The sequence below is a fragment of the Delphinus delphis genome, chromosome X (genome assembly GCF_949987515.2).
Source record: "Delphinus delphis chromosome X, mDelDel1.2, whole genome shotgun sequence".
Classification (NCBI taxonomy): domain Eukaryota; kingdom Metazoa; phylum Chordata; class Mammalia; order Artiodactyla; family Delphinidae; genus Delphinus; species Delphinus delphis.
The window spans coordinates 56,963,528-56,983,836 of record NC_082704.1 but is presented as its reverse complement, the minus strand read 5'-3'; the positions used below and the strand labels follow the sequence as shown (position 1 = coordinate 56,983,836).

Genomic DNA, 20,309 nt, shown 5'->3' with positions numbered 1-20,309 from the left:
ATAGTGTCTGTTCTTACATTTGGGTCTCTAATCAATTCTGAGTTTATTTTTGTGTATGGTGTTAAGAAGTGTTCTAATTTCATTCTTTTACATATAGCTGTCCAGTTTTCCCAGCATGATTTATTGAAGATACTGTATTTTCTCCCTTGTATATCCTTTCCTCCTTTGTCATAGATTAGTTGACCATAGCTGTGTGGGTTTATCTCTGGGCTTTCTATTTTGTTCCATTGATCTATATTTCTGTTTTTGTGCCAGTACCATATTGTATTGATTACTGTAGCTTTGTAGTATAGTCTGAAGTCAGGGACTCTGATTCATCCAGCTCAGCTTTTTTCCCTCAAGACTGCTTTGGCTCTTCAGGGTCTTTTCTGTCTCCACACAAATTTTCAGATTTTTTGTTCTAGTTCTGTAAAAGATGCCTTTGGTTATTTGATAGTGATTGCATTGAATCTGTAGATTGCTTTGGGTAGTGTAGTCATTTTCACAATATTAATTCTTCCAATCTAAGAACATGGTATATCTCTCCATCTGTTGGTATCATCTTTAATTTCTTTCATCGGTGTCTTATAGTTTTCTACAGGTCTTTTGTCTCCCTAGATATGTTTATACCTAGGTATTTTATTCTTTTTGTTGCAGTGGTAAATGGGAGTGTTTCCTTAATTTCCCTTTCAGATTTTTCATCATTAGTGTATAGGAATACCAGAGACTTCTGTGCATTAATTTTGTATCCTGCAACATTACTAAATTCATTGATTAGCTCTAGTAGGTTTCTGGTGGCATCTTTAGGATGCTCTATGTATAGTATCATGTCATCTGCAAACAGTGACAGCTTTACTTCTTCTTTTCCAATTTTTATTCCTTTTATTTCTTGTCCTTCTCTGATTGTCGTGGCTAGCACTTATAAATCTATGTTGAATAATAATGGTGAGAGTGGCCATCCTTTTCTTTTTCCTGATCTTAGAGGAAATGCTTTCAATTTTTCACCATTGAGAATGATGTTTGCTGTGGGTTTGTCATATATGGCCTTTTTAATGTTGAAGTAGGTTCCCTCTATTCCCACTTTCTGGAGAGTTTTTATCACAAATCGTTGTTGAATTTTGTCAAAAGATTTTTCTGCATCTATTGAGAAAATCATATGGTTTTTATTCTTCAACTTGTTAATACGGCGTATCACATTGATTGACTTGCGTATATTGAAGAATCATTGCATCCCTGGGATAAATCCCACTTGATCATGGTGTATGATCCTTTTAATGTGTTGTTGGATTCTGTTTGCTAGTATTTTGTTTAGGATTTTTGCATCTATATTCATCAGTGATATTTGTCTGTAATTTTCTTTTTTTGTAGTATCTTTGTCTGGTTTTGGTATCAGGGTTATGGTGGCCTCATAGAATGAGTTTGGGAGTGCTCCTTCCTCCGCAATTTTTTGGAAGAGTTTGAGAAGGATGGGCGTTAGCTCTTGTCTAAATGTTTGATAGAATTCACCTGTGAAGCCATCTGGTCCTGGACTTTTGTTTGTTGGAAGATTTTTAATCACAGCTTCAATTTCATTACTTGTGATTGGTCTGTTCATATTTTCTATTTCTTCCTGGTTCAGTCTTGGAAGGTTATACCTTTCTAAGAATTTGTCCATTTTTTTCCAGGTTGTCCAACTTATTGGCATAGAGTTGCCTGTAGTAGTCTCTTAGGATGCTTTGTATTTCTGCGGTGTCTGTTATAACTTCTCCTTTCTCATTTTTAATTTTATTGATTTGAGTCCTCTCCCTCTTTTTATTGATTAGTCTGGCTAATGGTTTATCAATTTGGTTTACTTTCTCAAAGAACCATCTTTTAGTTTTATTGATCTCTGCTATTGTTTTCTTTGTTTCTATTTCATTTATTTATGCTCTGATCTTTATGATTTGTTCCCTTCTGCTAACGTTGGGTATTCTTTGTTCTTCCTTCTCTAGTTCATTTAGGTGTAACATTAGATTCTTTATTTGAGACTTTTCTTGTTACTTGAGGTAGGCTTGCAGAGCTATAAATTTCCCTCTTAGAACTGCTTTTGCTGCATCCCATAGGTTTTGGATCGTCTTTTTTTTCATTGCCTTTTGTCTCTAGGTATTTTTTGATTTCCACTTTGATTTCTTCAGTGATCTCTTGGTTATTTAGTAACGTATTGTCTAGCCTTCATGTGTTTGGGTTTTTTTAAACATTTTTTCCCTGTATTTCATTTCTAATCTCATAACATTGTGGTCAGAAAAGCTGCTTGATATGATTTCAAATTTCTTAAATTTACTGAGGCTTGATTTGTGACCCAAGGTTTGATCTATCCTGGAGAATGGTCCATGTGCACTTCAGAAGGAAGTGTAATCTGCTGCTTTTGGAAAGAATGTCTTATAAATATCAATTAAATCTATCTGGTCTATTGTGTCTTTTAAAGCTTCTGTTTCCTTATTTATTTTCATTTTGGATGATCTGTTCATTGGTGTAAGTGAGGTGTTAAAGTCCCCCACTATTATTGTGTTACTGTTGATTTCCTCTTTTATAGCTGTTAGCAGGTGCCTTATGTATTGAAGTGCTCCTATGTTGGGTGCATATATATTTATAATTGTTACATCTTCTTCTTGGATTGATCCCTTGATCATTATGTAGTGTCCTTCCTTGTCTCTTATAAAATTCTTTACTTTAATGTCTTTTGTATCTGATATGAGTATTGCTACTCCAGCTTTCTTTTGATTTCCATTTGTATGGAATATCATTTTCCATCCCCGCACTTTCAGTCTGTATGTGTCCTTAGGTCTGAAGTGGGTCTCTTGTAGACAGCATATAGATGGGTCTTGTTTTTCTATCCATTCAGCAAGCCTGTGTCTTTTGGTTGGAGCAATTTATCCATTCACGTTTAAGGTAATTATCAATATGTATGCTCCTATGGCCATTTATTTATTTGTTTTGGGTTTACTTTTGTAGGTCTTTTTCTTCTGTTGTGTTCCCCACTTAGAGTAGTTCCTTCAGCATTTGTGGTAGAGCTGGTTTGGTTGTGCTGAATTTTCTTAGCTTTTTCTTGTGTGTAAGGCTTTTGATTTCTCCATCGAATCTGAATGAGATCCTTGCTGGGTAGAGTAATCTTGGTTGCAGCTTCTTCCCTTTCATTACTTTAAGTATATCATGACACTCCCTTCTGGCTTGTAGAGCTTCTGCCGAAAGATCAGCTGTTAACCTTATGGGGATTCCCTTGTGTGTTATTTGTCATTTTTCCCTTGCTGCTTTCAGTAATTTTTCTTTGTTTTTAATTTTTGCCAATTTGATTACTATTTGTCTCAGCATGTTTCCCCTTGGGTTTATCCTGTGTGGGACTCTCTGTGCTTCCTGGAGTTAGATGGTTATTTTCTTTCCCATGTTAGGGAAGGTTCTGACTGTAATCTCTTCAAATATTTTTTTGAGTCTTTTCTCTCTCTCTTCTCCTTCTGGGACCCCTATAATGTGAAAGTTGTTGCATTTAATGTTGTCTCAGAGGTCTCTTTGGCTGTCTTCATTTCTTTTCATTCTTTGTTCTTTTTCTGTTCCGCAGCAGTGAATTCCACCATTCTGTCTTCCAGGTCACTTATCCCTTCTTCTGCCTCTGTTATTCTTCTATTGATTCCTTCTAGTGTAGTTTTCATTTCAGTTATTGTATTGTTCATCTTTGTTTGTTTGTTCTTTAATTCTCCTAGGTCTTTAGTAAACATTTCTTTCATCTTCTTGATCTTCGCCTCCATTCATTTTCCGAGGTCCTGGATCATCTTCACTATCATTAATCTGAAATCATTTTCTGGATGGTTGCCTACCTCCACTTCATTTTGTTCTTTTTCTGGGCATTTATCTTGTTCCTTCATTTGGTACATAGCCCTCTGCCTTTTCATCTTGTCTATCTTTCAGTGAATGTGATTTTTATTCCACAGGCTGCAGGATTGTAGTTCTTCTTGTTTCTGCTATCTGCCCTCTGATGGATGAGGCTATCTAAGAGGCTTGTGCAAGTTTCCTGATGGGAGGGACTGGTGGTGGGTAGAGCTGGCTGTTGCTCTGGTGGGCAGAGCTCAGTAAAACTTTAATCTGCTTGACTGCTGATGGGTGGGGCTGGTTTCCCTCCCTTTTGGTTGTTTGGCCTGAGGCAACCCAACACCAGAGCCTACCCGGGCTCTTTGGTGGGGTCAATGGTGGACTTTGGGAGGGCTCACACCAAGGAATACTTTCCAGAACCTCTGCTGCCAGTGTCCTTGTCCTCATGGTGAGCCACAGCCACCCACTGCCTCTGCAGAAGACCCTCCAACGCTAGCAGGTATGTCTGGTTCAGTGTCCCCTGGGGTCACTGCTCCTTCCCCTGGGTCCCAATGTGCACACTACTTCATGTGTGCCCTCCAAGAGTGGAGTGTCTGTTTCCCCCAATCCTGTCAGAGTCCTGCAATCAAATCTCACTAGCCTTCAAAGTCTGATTTTCTAGGAATTTCTCCTCCTGTTGTTGGAACCCCAGGTTGGGAAGTCTGACGTGGGGCTCAAGACCTTCACTCCAGTGGGTGGACTTCTGTGGTATAAGTGTTCTCCAGTTTGTGAGTCACCCACCCAGCAGTTATGGGATTTGATTTTATTGTGATAGTGCCCCTCTTACCATCTCATTGTAGCTTCTACTTTGTCTTTGGATGTGGGATATATTTTTTGGTGTATTCCATTGTGTTCCTGTTGATGATTGTTCAGCAGTTAGTTGTGATTCTGGTGTTCTCTCAAGAGGGAGTGAGAGCATGTCCTTCTAATCTGCCATCTTGCTTCCAAATCTCGATTCTTTGTATTTCTAGAGAGTCAGTTGTTTCTTCTTTTTCATTTCTAATTCTACTGATTTGAGTCTTCTCCCTTTTTTTCTTGATGAATCTGGCTAATGGTTTATCAATCTTGTTTATCTTCTCAAGGAACCAGCTTTTAGTTTTACTGATCTTTGCTCTCATTTCCTTCATTTCTTTATCATTTTTTTTTCTGACCTGGTCTTTATGATGTCTTTCCTTCTCCTAACTTTCGGATTTTTTTGTTCTTCTTTTTCTAATTGCTTTAGGTATAAGTTTAGGTTGTTTATTTGGAATGTTTCTCGTTTCTGGAGGTAAAATGTATTGGTATAAACTTCCTTCTTAGTACTACTTTTGCTGCATCCCATAGGTTTTGGGTTGTTGTGTTTTCATTGTGATTTGTTTCTAGGGATTTTTTGATTTCCTCTTTGATTTATTCAGTGATCTTTTGGTTGTTTAGTAGTGTATTGTTTAGCCTCTATGTGTTTGTGTATTTTACAGATTTTTCCATGTAATTGATATCTAGTCTCAATGTGTTGTGTTCAGAAAACATACTTTGTATGATTTCAATTTTCTTAAATTTACCAAGGATTGATTTGTGACCCAAGATAAGATCTACCTGGAAAATGTTCCATGAGCACTTGAGAAGAAAGTACATTCTGTTGTTTTTGCATGGGATGTCCTATAAATATCAGTTAAGTCCATCTTGTTTAATGTATCATTTAAAGCTTGTGTTTCCTTATATATTTCCATTTTGGATGATCTGTCCATAGGTTAAAATGGGGTGTTAAAGTCCTGTACTATGATTGTGTTACTGTTGATTTCCCGTTTTATGGTTGCTAGTATTTGCCCTAGGTATTGAGGTGCTCCTACTTTGGGTGCATAAATATTTACAATTGTTATATCTTCTTTTTGGATTGATCCCTTCATCATTATGTAGTGTCCTTCTTTGTCTCTTGTAATAGTCTTTATTTTAAAGTCTACTTTGTCTGATATGAGAATTGCTATTCCAGCTTTCTTTTGATTTCCATTTGCATGGAATATCTTTTTCCATCCCCTCACTTTCAGACTGTATGTGTCCCTGGGTCTGAAGTGGGTCTCTTGTAGACAGCATATATATGGGTCTTGCTTTTGTATCCATTCAGCCAGTCTATGCCTTTTGGTTGGAGCATTTAATCCATTTACATTTAAGGTAGTTGTCGATATGCATGTTCCTATTATCATTTTCTTAATTGTTTTGGGTTGTTATTGTAGGTATTTTCCTTCTCTTGTGTTTCCTGCCTAAATAAGTTCCTTTAGCATTTGTTGTAAAGCTGGTTCGGTGCTGCTGAATTCTCTTAACTTTTGCTTTTTTGTCAAGATTTTAATTTTGTCGTTGAATCTGAATGAGATCCTTGATGAGTAGAGTAATCTTGGCTGTAGGTTTTTCTCTTTCTTCACTTTAAATATGTCCTGCCACTCCCTTTTGGCTTGCAGAGATTCTGCTGAAAGATCAGCTGTTAACCTTATGGGGATTCCCTTGTATATTATTTGTTGCTTTTCCCTTGCTGCTTTTAATAATTTTTCTTTGTATTTAACTTTTGATAGTTTGATTAATATGTGTCTTGGTGTGTTTCTTCTTGGATTTATCCTGTATGGGACTCTCTTTGCTTCCTGGACTTGACTGACTATTTCCTTTGCCATATTAGGGGAGTTTTCAACTATAATTTCTTCAAATATTTTCTCCATCCCTTTCTTTTTTCTCTTTTTCTTCTGGGACCCCTATAATTCGAATGTTGGTGCATTTAATGTTGTCCCAGAGGTCTCTAATACTGTCCTCAATTCCTTTGATTCTTTCTTTCTTTATTCTGCTCTGCAATAGGTATTTCCACTCTTTCATCTTCCAGGTCATTTATTCGGTCTTCTGCCTCAGTTATTCTGCTACTGATTCCTTCTCAAGAATTTTTAATTCCATTTATTGTGTTCTTCATCATTGTTTGTTTGCTCTTTAGTTCTTCTATGTCCTTGTTAAACGTTTCTTGTATTTTCTCCTTTCCATTTCCAAGATTTTGTATCATCTTTACTATCATTACTGTGAATTCTATTTCGGGTAGACTGCCTATTTCCTCTCCATTTGTTTGATCTGGTGATTTTTTACCTTGCTCCTTCATCTGCTGTGTGTTTCTCTGTATTCTCCTTTTGCTTAACTTACTGTGTTGGGGTCTCCTTTTTGCAGGCTGCAGCTTCATAGTTCCAGTTGTTTTTGGTGTCTTCCCCCAGTGGCTGAGGTTTGTTCAGTGGTTTGTGTAGGCTTCCTGTGGAAGGGATTGGTGCCTGTGTTCTTGTGGATGATGCTGGATCTTTTTTTCTTGTGGCAGGGCCACATCTGGTAGTTTGTTTTGGGGGTGTCTGTGACCTTTTTTATGATTTTACAGCCTCTCTGTTAATGAGTGGGGTTGTATTCCTGTTTTGCTAGTTGTTTTACATAGGGTGTCCAACACTGTACCTTGTTCATCATTGAGTGGAGCTGGGTCTTAGCATTGAGATGGTGATTTCTGGGAGAGCTTTCATTGGTTCATAGTACATGTATCTGGGAGGTCTCTTTTGGACCAATGTCCTGAACTCGGCTCTCCAACCTCAGTGGCACAGGCCTTACACCTGGATGGAGGACCAAGACCATGTCAGCCACACAGCTCAGAAAAAAAAAGGAGAAAAAAAGAAAGGAAGAATAAAATAAAATAAAATAAAAATGTTATTAAAATAAAAAATAATTATTAAAAATTAAAATAATATAAGGTAATAAAAAAGGAAAAGCAAAGAAAGATAGAAAGAAGAGAGCAACCAATCCAAAAAACAAACCACCAATGGTAACAAGTGCTAAAAACTATACTAAAAATCAAACAAACAAACAAAAAATGGACAGAGAGAATCCTAGGATAAATGGTAAAAGTAAAGCTATGCAGACAAATCACACAAAGAATCATACACATACACCATCAGAAAAAGAGAATAAGGAAAAATAAATCTGTATATGAGAGAAAACTAAGGAGGAAGAGGGCAACCAAATCAATAAGCAAATCTACCAATGATAATAAACTCTAAATACTAAACTAAAATAAACCTAAAATCAGAAACAAATTAGATGCAGAAGGCTGACCCCAAGCGTACAGTTGCTCCCAAAATTCACCACCTCAATTTTGGGATCATTTGTTATCTAGTCAGGTATTCCACAGATGCAGGCTACATCAAATTGATTGTGGACATTTAATCCACTGTTCCTGAGGCTGCTGGGAGAAATTCCCCTTTTTCTTCTTTGTTTGCACAGCTCCTGGGATTTGGCTTTGGGTTTTGCCATGCCTCTGCATGTAGGTCGCCTGAGGGTATCTGTTCTTTGCCCAGACAGGATGGGGTTAAAGTAGCAGTTGTTCAGGGGTCTCTGGCTCACTCAGCCCGAGGGGAGTCAGCGGTATGGAATGTAGGTTGAGCCTGTGGTGGCAGAGGCAGGCATGATGTGGCAAGAACTTGAGGTGCACCGTGTGTTCTCCTGGGGAAGTTGTCCCTGGATCATGGGACCCTGGTAGTGGTAGGCTTAACATGCTCCTGGGAGAGGAGGTGTGGATAGTGACCTGTGCTTGCACACAGGGTTCTTGGTGGCTGCAGCAGCAGCCTTAGCATTTCATGGCCATCTTTGGTGTCTGTGTTGTTAGCCTGCTAGTGCCCATCTCTGGAGCTCGTTTAGGCAGTGCTCTGAATCTCCTCTCCTCGAGCACCCTGAAACAATGGTCTCTTGCCTCTTAGGCAGGTCCAGATTTTTCCCAGACTCCCTCCCAGCTAGCTGTGGCACACTAGCCCCCATCAGGCTGTGTTCACACAGTCAACCCCAATCCTCTGCCTGGGATCTGACCTCCAAAACGAGAGCCTCAGCTCCCAGCCCCCACCTGCCCTGGCGGGTGAGCAGACAAGCCTCTCAGGCTGGTGAGTGCTGGTCGGCGCTGATCCTCTGTGAAGGAATCTCTGTTTTGCCCTCTGCACCCCTGTTGCTGTACTCTCCTCCATGGCTCCAAAGCTTCCCCCCTGCCCACTGCCTGTCTCCACCACTGAAGGGGCTTCCTAGTGTATGGAAAGTTTTCCTCCTTCACAGCTCCCTCTCAGATGTGCAGGTCTCATTCTTATTCTTTTGTCTCTGTTTTTCCTTTTTTCTTTTGCCCTACCTAGGTACGTGGGGAATTTCTTGCCTTTTGGGAAGTCTGAGGTCTTCTTCCAGCCTTCAGTAGGTGTTATGTAGGAGTTGTTCCACATGTAGATGTATTTTTGATGTATTTGTGGGGAGGAAGTTGATCTCCACGTCTTATTCCTCCGCTTTCTTGAAGGTCCCCCCCCACCTTTGTTTTTGAGTCTTGTTAATCAGTATATTTTTCTTTTTTACACTCTGACATATGCCCCATCAAGCATTTATAACTGCTGTCCTCAGAGAAGCTCATGTAGAAAAATATGTACAGGGTGATACATTAAGTAAGAGAGATAAATGCTGCACCTTAGGAAATGATCAATTCCAATTTCAGTACTTGCCAGAGGCTTTAGCTTTAACAAGATTTTGTATTTTTAAGAAATATGCAAAATAATTCTTATGGCAAGGCATAGACTTGTGAAATGGAAATGACAATAATGGTAGACTGGTAATAAAGAGATCTGGCCTCTAATCACTGACCAGCTGTGTGACCTTAGGTGAGCCATACTCCCATCTATCTACACTTTTCTTATATAAAATAAGAGTATGGTATTCAATCTCAAGATGCCCACCAGCTTTAAGTCAATATCCATGTTATATAATAGAGAGTTTACAATTTGTTTTTCATACACATTGGTGGTGGAGGGTTATATTTAATGAAAAAACAAGCTAAAAACAGTATAAGTGCAAAGAATTCTTCTATTTAAATTCATTTCAAATTTAGCCATGATCCTAGGAAAATAAACATAATCTAAAATGTAAAAACATACATCTGTTTACCATGAAATTTACTTGTCTTTCAAAATGTGTTTTTAACATTCAAACATGTGTTGTTTATATAAATATTTGACCATACAAGAGTTTGTTTTTATGTATGTCCACTACAATGAAAACACAGATGGAAAAGGCAGGCATTAAACTGAATTGCAGAGAGATAGGGGAGGGAACAAACTTTTACGGGTGACTTATGGTGCTTTACACTTATTATCCACATATGTTATCTCAAAACCACCCTCTGTTATATTATGTCCATTTACTGTTAACTGAAGCACAGAGACTAAAAAATTTGACCATGCTATATTGCAAATTCTGAAGGAGAACTGCGTTTTTCTCATGGCATCTAGAAGAGTTCTGGCACATAATAGGTGTTCGGTTTACCTTTCATGAATGAATGTCAGTAATATTAGGCAGGAACCTGGGAAAACATTCCACATTAAAGAAATGTATGTACATAATATTCAATGAAATTAAAGGGGAAATATACCAAATTTGCTTCTTAGACTTTTTTAGAAATGTAAGATATAACAAGGAAACATGAATCTAAAATTTCCACATTATTCCACAAGTAATGGCTAACTATACATCCTGAGGCAAAGTTCATTTTGGTGATCAATAACTAGAAGGTCTATTAGACTTTTAAACATCTACATAGTTTCTACCACAATCTCAGGAATATATTTATGTGGGAAACATATTTTTATTTGCAGTTTATCTAATATTACAAAAGAAGTCCTATTACAGCACATAACCTTTTCAAAGTTTCTTTCTGCTGTGGGCATGCTGCATTTTGGAAAACCATTAAAAATAAAAAGATAGTAAGCTGTTCACTATTCTTTCCTCTAGTAGAAGTTTTAATAAGCCATAAGCAAGAAGAAAATGGTAATACTTCTTTCTTTTTCTGTATGTTAGTATTTTTATAAGGATAAAAATTTCTGCACAGTATCCATGGCTTTGAAATTTTTTAACCTCAGTTATGCCTAAAACGCCTTTATATCAAATAGAATCTTAGTGAGGAACCCTATGGTTATCTTATCTTTCATTTTGGAAGAGTATGTTTTTAGTAATATTCTGTCTCTGTGTCCTCTCTCCTGCAGTATGGGGTCTCAAGGAACCCTTATGACAGTCCATGGATCCTGAAAGCTGCTGTCATGGCACGTGGAGTTTATTAGTATCAGTGGCAGATTGAATAAAAACAAAAATGAAAAAACCTCAAAAAAGAAAAGTTGGAAGATAAATTTGAGAATATCTTACTGAAAGTATAGCAAAGGAACAGACAGATTGAATATGGAAATCTCAGGGTAACAGTTGTGCTCCAGGTGCAGAGTAACAGTTTGGAGCAGATCAGAAGTTCCAGGAGAATTTCTTTAAGATGATAAAATTGTTGTACTACCAAATGTGTATGAATGTATTGAAAGGAAGTATGTACAACTGGGGAAGGTTTTGAGGATAAATTAGTAGTAGTACCTAGAAAATTAAGCAAGCAAACATACAAAAACCAAAACCAAAGTAAATAAAGAACTCCAAGGAAACAGAATAATAGTATGCAGAAAAGGACAAAAATAATATTATACCACGCAAGTCAAATGTGTAAAGCATTTACATAGTCATAATAATGTTAACACAAAATATCAAACTAACCAAAATTATGGAATAATTATACTGTGAGGATAAGAAGAGAAGAAGTATGCATGTAGGTGAAAGGATCAATAAAGAGATCTTGAAAGAGTTAGACAAAATGCTTTGCATTGCATAGTCAAAAATCAATCAACAATGCCTAACACTGAAAAATCAAGAAGTAGTGATATAAACAGATAGATGAGACAGCTAGGTGTTCCCCAATATCTTTCTCCCTCTTCCAATAATAACTGAAAGTTTAGCTGGGCACATGACTCTCTACAATATAACTACATTTGCAGCTTCCCTTGTAGTTAGGTATGACCATGTGACTAATATTTAGCCAATGGGATTTAAGTGAATATGTCTTGTGGCAGTTTCTGGGAATCCCTTTTAAAAGATAGCTAGTACACACTTTTTGTCCCTTCTTTCTCCCCATCTCTGTCATGCTGCCTGGACTGTAAATGCCATAATTTTGGACCTTGAGGACCAGGGCTACATCATAGGGATGGCAGAATGGAAGATGGAAGGCATTAGAGTCTCTTGAGGACTTCACAAGGCAGAAGGGCCATGCCAGCTCTGGACTTGTACATGGAATTGAAATATCTTGTTTAAGCCGTTGTTATTTTGAGTTTTTTTGTTATTCACAGCAAAACCTAATTCTAATTAATATACCACATTATTCAGATGGTGGTAAATACCAAAGGAATCATCTTAAAGAGTAGAAAGTACTCTGGCTATCGGGAAATGGTAGGAGGAGAGGAGTAAAGAATGTTGGTTTTGTAGCAAGTTCTACAGAACTTAGCTCCTTAAGCTATGTGCATGTATAACTTTGATTTAAAGAAACATTAAAAACAGTGACAACAAAAACACATGCTCTGTATTTCCCTAATTGTGGCTTTTGATTAGGCTCCTCATACCATGATACCACTCCAATTCCTCTTCAGTCATTTATATTCTTTTGTCACCCCTTTTGCTAGACTTAAAGCTCCTTAGAAATAGGACAAGTGTCTAACGCATTTCTAGTTCCCTGTTCGTATATATAACACATAGCATGCTCAGTAAATACAGGATTTTATTTGATTTCTCATCTGAATCCTAAAAAAAAATAAAAAGCATGGCTCTGGACAGAGCAGTATTTATTTTGAGAACACTATTTATTTTGAGAAATGTGCTCTATGATTTCTCCCTATATTTCTCCCTCTTTCTTCATATATGTATGAGAAAATACTTTATTTCTTCCTCTGGAAGAGTTCTGCATTTTGTCCTTTTTCTTTAATAGTACTTCATTCTTGATTTTCTGTAATGATCCTCCAGTGTGAGCTGAATCCTACTTATACTTGCTCACAAGAGTCAATTGTTAGCATCTCTTTTGAACTCTGCATTGAAGAAGCCATGGAATCAGCCATGGCAGGAATCTTTATATCATAGAAATCAACAAATGTTATAAATCAGGGCTTTTTTTTTCCTTAAATAGCTGGTTGTTAAATACCACCATACGTCTGCCACTATCTAAATCTTATACAAGTATCTTTTAAATGGAATGTAAACTACAGTTCGCACGACTGATCAATATAATTTTTCAATCTATCATTCATTATATAATATGTGAGATGTACAGTACTCCCCTATTATCTGAATGAATGCCTGAAACCAGGGATAGTATCGAACGCTATATATACTATGTTTTTTTTTTTCTATACACACACCTACAATAAAGTTTAATTTATAAACTAGGCACAGTAAGAGAATATCCAAGTTGCCAGCATCACTACTCTTGAGATTTGGGGCAATTATTAAGTAAAATAAGGGTTACTTGAACACAAGCACTGAGATACCATGACAGTCAATCTGATAATTTAGATGGCTACTAAGTGACTAATGGGTGGGTAGCATATACAGCATAAATACACTGGAGAAAGGGATGATTCACATCCTAGGATGGAGCAGGAGGACACAAGATCTATCATGCTATTCCAAACAGAGCACAAATGAAAACTTATGAATTGTTTATTTCTGGAATTTTCCATTTAATATTTTCAGACTGCAGTTGAGCACAGGTAACTGAAATTGCAGAAAGCAAAACCACAAATAAGGGGGGAGTACTGTATTTCAGATCACCTCATGCAATTTTATGAAACTTATGTGCTGCCAGCTGTGCTAAGAGGGCAGATATCTCATGCAATTTTAAAAACAGTGTTATCAAGATATATTTAACATGCCATACAACTCACTCATTTAATGTGTACAGTGAAAATATTTTTAACATATTCACAGAGTTGTGCAACAATTACCACTAGCTAATTCCAGAACATTTTCATCATGCCAAAAACAAACCCTATACCCATTAGCAGTCACTCCTCATTCCTCCCTCCCACCAGCCCCTAGCAGCCACAAATCCACCCTCTGTCTCTATAGATGTGCCTATTCTGGACATTTCATATAAATGGAACTATAAAATATGCAGTCTTTTGTGACTGGCTTCTTTCATTTGGCATAATGTTTTCAAGATTCATCTATTTTATAGCATGTTTCAGTATTTCATTCCTTTATATGGCTCTATAATATTCCATTATATGCATATATCACATTTTGTCTATTCATTCACTTGATGAACATTTTTCCTACTTTTTTGCTATTATGAATAATGCTGTTGTGTACATCCATGTATAAGTTTTCTTTAAACAACAAATATTTGTCTAGATCAAGGCACCAGTAGACCTGGTGTCTGGTGAGAGTCCACTTCCTGGCTTGTAGACAGCCAACTTCTCCGTGTGTCCTCACAGGGCCAAGAGAGAGAAAGAGAGATGTGGCTCTTTTCATTATGGCATTAATCCCATCTTGAGGTCCTCACTCTCAGGAACTAACATAACCTAATTACCTTACAAAGGCCCCACCTCCAAATATCATCATATTGTGGATTAGAGTTTCAACATCTGAATTTGGAAGTGACACAAACAATAAGTCCACAGTAGTAATGTTTACCGAATATTCACTAATAAAAGACAAAACTGGCAATGTGATTTCTACTTTTTTCACTGAGATCACACTGCATAAGATCAAGTTATACTTGAAGATTCAATGAAAGGAAGAGCTTATTTGTGAACTACCCAGACAAGTGTGATAATTTTTGCTAAGATTAAAACTTTTCATATCAATAAAAATGATTATTTTATACACTTTTCTAACATGAATCAATGTGCAGATTGTAGGCGTAGTCACCAGTTCTATATACAAGGATTTCAAAAATTACAAGAAAAATTTGAAGGATACTTTGTTGATATTCATAAGCTTAGAGTTTCTTTTCAATTTATAGTATGCCTTTTTGATTTTCATGTTAATGATGGTAAGCTGACACAAGAATTGGCAGTTTTATTTAATTTGAATAGATATAATCTTGAAATTGATAAACTTTTCTTCAAAGTCAAATCAATTTTTCCTAAAAAAGATGAATCAATGTTCACACTCAAGATAGCTTTACCTCATTCTGTATAGGTAGCGTCACATGATGCATCCAATTTGCTCTCCGTACAAACTCATTACTGTTACATTATCGGTACTTGAACTCTGCAGCTATCTCCAGCAAGGGTGGCAAGGGTGTCTTATTGTGTGTGTTACTTATAATCAGAAATAATACATCATCAAGTTCAAAACTTTTATTCCTGGAGGTCATTAAAATTCATCTTTTTGTTTTCATGAGGCATCGCCCTCAAGTGTGTTCTGGGTAGCACTGATTCTTGGGGGTACCAACAGGAAAAAGCAGAATTGTTTTGGGAACAAGTAGACTGGAGAAACACTTGGTTATGGAAAGTTAATAAATTTCATTACAGCAGAACTTCACAGAGCCTTGGAGTATGTTGATACTTATACTAATCTCCTTGGGACATGGGAAAGGTATAGTATTAAGTGTTTTCCTAAGTAATTTGGAACTGGCTCCCTGAAGGGACCAGTGATCCTTAGAATATATTCAGTTCTCATTTCTTTCACCCCAGTGAAGCAGGTAATTTGTTCTCTCTCTCTCTCTCTCTCTCTCTCTCTTTTTAAACAGCTGTGAACACTGAATTTTAGAGAGTGACACCCAAAGTTATCCCATTAGTTACTGGTTGAGCCGTGAACGCTGTCACCGTAATACTAAAGTGTTAATTGAAATTCCACCTTGTATTATATGTAGAATTCAGAATTTCTGACCATTATGAATAATCAGTCTCTTAACATAGATGAATATTTTTATTGTTTCTTTGGTCCCTAGTTTATGTTTGTAGTACCATAGAACCACTTGAAGTAATACGATATAGCAACTTTTTGCCAACTTTCCAAACAAGTTAATGTTAATAATGTAACATGTAGTAGAGAGGCCATTAGTGGAGAATGCCAAAAACCTCCAAACAAAGCAAATATACTGTCTTTTAAAAATTTTATGACAGAAGAATATCTCTCGTTATTACATGCTGGCCAAATTTTGTAGTGTAAGTTCCCCATTGTTAGAAGCCCTTGTAATAATCTTTCATTAAGACTAAAGATAATGTTAATTTTACAGGACACACTTCTTTTTTTTTAAATTGAAGTATAGTTGATTTACAATGTTGTGTTAATTTCTGCTGTACAGTAAAGTGATTCAGATATATATATATATATATATATATATATATATATATATACATACATATTCTTTTTTATATTCTTTTCCACTATGGTTTATCACAGGATATTGAATACAGTTCCCTGTGCAATACAGTAAGACCTTGTTGTTTATTTCTTCTGTATATAATAGCTTGCATCTGCTAACCCCAAACTCCCACTCTATCCCTCCCCCACCCTCTGCCATTGGCAACCACAGGTCTGTTCTCTATGTCTGTGAGTCTATTTCTGTTTCGTAGGTAGGTTCATTTGGTGAGGACACACTTCTTAAATAACAAAACCAAGGGCCTTGTGTCTCACTTTGGAAACAAAGGGTAATGTTCTACTTTGTCAATCTTGACCAATAAAATATTATTATAGAAACACAGAGAGTTCTAGCTAAATCCTTCTAAAGGAGTTTAGTGATTTCCCAGGGACTTTTGAATGGTCATTTTTAGAAGATCACGAGGTTGGATTCAACAATACTCCAGTGCTGGTGCATTGATATTGCTGACTAATTATTGGGGGATATAGTTATCCTTTCTTTTCTTTATATGATAGACATTATACCAGTTAGTGATTTTCTTTTGGAATTCACAAAGTTCAAGTGGTAATGTAAGGTCCAGAACTGACCTGCTTATAACTTCAGTGAATAATTTACCATCCATGAGTCTTATTTTCAGTAATCAGGCAACATCAGATGCCATTATGTACTAAAACTTGTATAAAAATATTGTTGGATAAAAAGAAAGTACCATTTCATGGTTGTTTTCCTCTTGTATGACTTATCTCTTCAAGTAGAGCAAGAACTAAGATTTACATTTTCATTCTAGCCCTATGGTGACTAGAATAGTAAATGACATCCTATATATTCGATTAATACTTGATATATCAGTTAGTTTTAATTATTTATTAGCAACATTTTTATCTGAAAGGTGTGACCTTGTTCTTCTATACCTCATAGGACTATTGCAAAGGAAAAATAAAATGTCACAAATGTGAAGACACTTAAAGCAATGACCCCTTAACTGATGTCCCTGTGCAATGTCAGTCTTTTGAAAAAAGTGTTCTGTAGTCATATATGTTGAAATGATGTTGCATAATTCTACACCTCTCTCTTCAAGCACATTTTTTTTACATCTTTATTGGAGTATAATTGCTTTACAATGGTGTGTTAGTTTCTGCTTTATAACAAAGTGAATCAGTTATACATATGTTCCCATATCTCTTCCCTCTTGCATCTCCCTCCCTCGCATCCTCCCTATCCCACACCTCTAGGAGGTCACAAAGCTCTGAACAAACTGTATTATCTGCAATAAAGAAACAAGCTGCTCTGGTCTGAATAACAAAAAAAAATGATGAATTGATGTTATCAATGTAGATGTAAACACTAAAGGAAATACCTTTTTTTTTTTTTTGCTTGATGCAATTATTGGAAACATTTTAAGTATGTTTGCAACAACTTAGTTATGTGACTCTACAGTTGGGAAGTAGCCTTGGGGGGGTTCCAAGACCCATCGGGGATACCAAAATCCACAGATACTCAAGTCCCATAGTTGGCCCTCCATACGAGAGATTTTGCATCTCCATGTATAAGTTTTTGAGTGGACATACTTTTCATTTCTTTTGAGTGTATACCTAAGAATGGAATTGCTGTCATATGGTAACTCTATGTTAAAAATTTTGAGGACTGTTTTCCAAAGTGGTTAAAACATTTTATATTTTCACCAGAAGTGTATAATGGTTCCAATTGCTCCACATCCTGGCCAACACTTATTACCTGTCTTTCTTATTATAGCCATCATAGTGGGTGTTAAGAGGTATCTCATTGTGGTTTTGATTTCCATAATGACAAATGATGTCGAACATATTTTAGTGTATTTATTGGCCACTTGTACATCTTCTTTGGAAAAATGACTATTCTAATCTATTGCCCATTTTTAAATTGCACTATTTGCCTTTTTATTATTGATATGTAAGAGTTCTTTACATATTCTGGATAAGATCCTTATCAGATATTTGATTTGAACATATTTCCTCCCATTCTGTGGGTTATCTTTTTCACTTTATTGATGGCATTGTTTAAAGCACCTCATACAATTTTTTAAATTAATTTTTATTGAAGTATAGTTGATTAACAATGTTGTGTTAGTTTCAGGTATACAGCAAAATGAATCAGTTATACATATATCCATTCTTTTTCAGATTCTTTTCCCATAGAGATTATTACAGAGTATTGAGTAAAGTTCCCTGTGTTACAGAGTAGGTCCTTTTTGTTACCAATTTTATATATAGTAGTGTGTATATGTTAATCCCAATCTCCTAATTTATCATTTCCTGCCACATTTTCCCTTTGGTAACCATAAGTTTGATTTCAAGATCTGTGAGTCTGTTTCTCTTTTGCATATAAGTCCATTTGTATCATTTTTAAAATTACATCCCACATATAAGTGATATCATATGCTATTTGTCTTTCTCTGTCTGACTTACTTCATTTAGTGTGATAATCTCTAGGTCCATTCATGTTGCTGCAAATGGCATTATTTCATTCTCTTTTTATGGCTGAGTAATATTCCATTGTATATATGTACCACAACTTCTTTATCCATTCCTCTGTTGATGGACTTTTAGGTTGCTTCCATGCCTTGACTACTGTAAATAGTGCTTCAGTGAACATTGGGGTGTATGTATCTTTTTGAATTTTGGTTTTCTCTGGATATATGCCCAGGAGTGGGATTGCTGGATCATATGGTAGCTCTATATATAGTTTTTTAAGAAACCTCCATACTGTTCTCCATAATGGTTGTACCAATTTACATTCCCACTAACAGTGTAGGAGGGTCCTATTTTCTCTACACTCTCTCCAGTATTTATTGTTTGTAGATTTTTTGATGGTGGCCATTCTGACCAGTGTGAGGCATTTTTCAGAGAACTAGAGCAAAAAAAATTAGAATTTGTATGGAAAAACAGAAGACCCCAGATAGCCAAAACGATCTTGAGAAAGAAGAATGGAGCTGAAGGAATCAGGCTGACTTCAGACTATACTACAAAGCTACCATAATCAAAACAGTATGGTACTGACACAAAAACAGATACATAAATCAATGAAACAGGACAGAAAGTCCAGAGATAAATCCATTCACCTATGGTCAACTAATCTATGACTAAGGAGGCAAGAATATACAATGGAGAAAAGACAATCTCTTCAATAAGTAGTGCTGGGACAACTGGACAGCTACATGTAAAAGAATGAAAATAGAACCCTCCCTAACACCATACACAAAAATAAACTCAAAATGGATTAAAGACCTAACTATAAGGCCAGACACTATAAAACTCTTAGAGGAAGACATAGGCAGAACACTTTTTGACATAAATCACAGCAATATCTTTTTTGACCTATCTCCTAGAGAAATGGAAATAAAAACAAAAATAAACAAATGGGACCTAGCAAAACTTTAAACGTTTTTCACAGCAAAGGAAACCATAAACAAAATGAAAACACAACCCTCAGAATGGGAGAAAATATTTGCAAATGAAGCGACTGACAAGGGATTAATCTCAAAAATATATGAACAGCTCATGCAGCTCAATATGAAAAAAACAAACAACCCAACCAAAAAATGGGCAGAATCTCTAAATAAACATTTCTCCAAAGAAGACATACAGATGGCCAAAAAGCACATGAAAAGATGCTCAACATCACTAATTAGAGAAATGCCAACCATACAACTTTTTAAGGCTTTCATTTATGACACTCTTCAACCACAACATGAAAATTATTGAAAATACCTTACCCGAACTATTTCACAGTCAACACTCAATTCAGTTGCCACTGCTTCAATTTTCTCTCTACAAACAGAGCCAAGGCTGGTCATGCCATTGTCCCAGTACTTCTTAAGGGTGGCTAAGTCTTGGTCACTGAACTGAGTGCGGTCTTGTAGCTGTAAAAAACATTTTAAAAAATTAGAATACTCAAAGGAAAAATATTAAATCATCAGAGTGATATGTGCTAGGTTACTTTCAACAAATAAATTATTTCACAATTCTTACTCTGTGTTCCCCCTTCCTGAAATGGGCATTATCATGGTATTTATTACTATGACATGAAAGTGTGCTAGAATAAAATGAGTAAAAAATTTACCTGATAACAATTAAGCAATGTTGATAAAAATGGTTGTAGTCACATAAATAATACATATTAATTGTAGAAAATACAGATATATTTAAAAAGAAGAGAATTTAAATCACTAACAATCCTGGAAATTACACTTGTTAATTCTAATATATGTTCTTTCAAA

The 20,309-nt window shown here is 36.2% G+C and overlaps 1 protein-coding gene across 1 annotated transcript in view; it reads right to left on the bottom strand.

Annotated features, from left to right (window-relative positions):
• Positions 1-20,309, bottom strand: part of HDX (highly divergent homeobox) — a 173,307-nt gene that overhangs the window by 44,704 nt on the left and 108,294 nt on the right. The window contains exon 5 of the mRNA XM_060002196.1: positions 19,806-19,952. Coding sequence (XP_059858179.1) covers positions 19,806-19,952 — 147 coding nt within the window. The remainder of the gene's footprint in view (positions 1-19,805; positions 19,953-20,309) is intronic.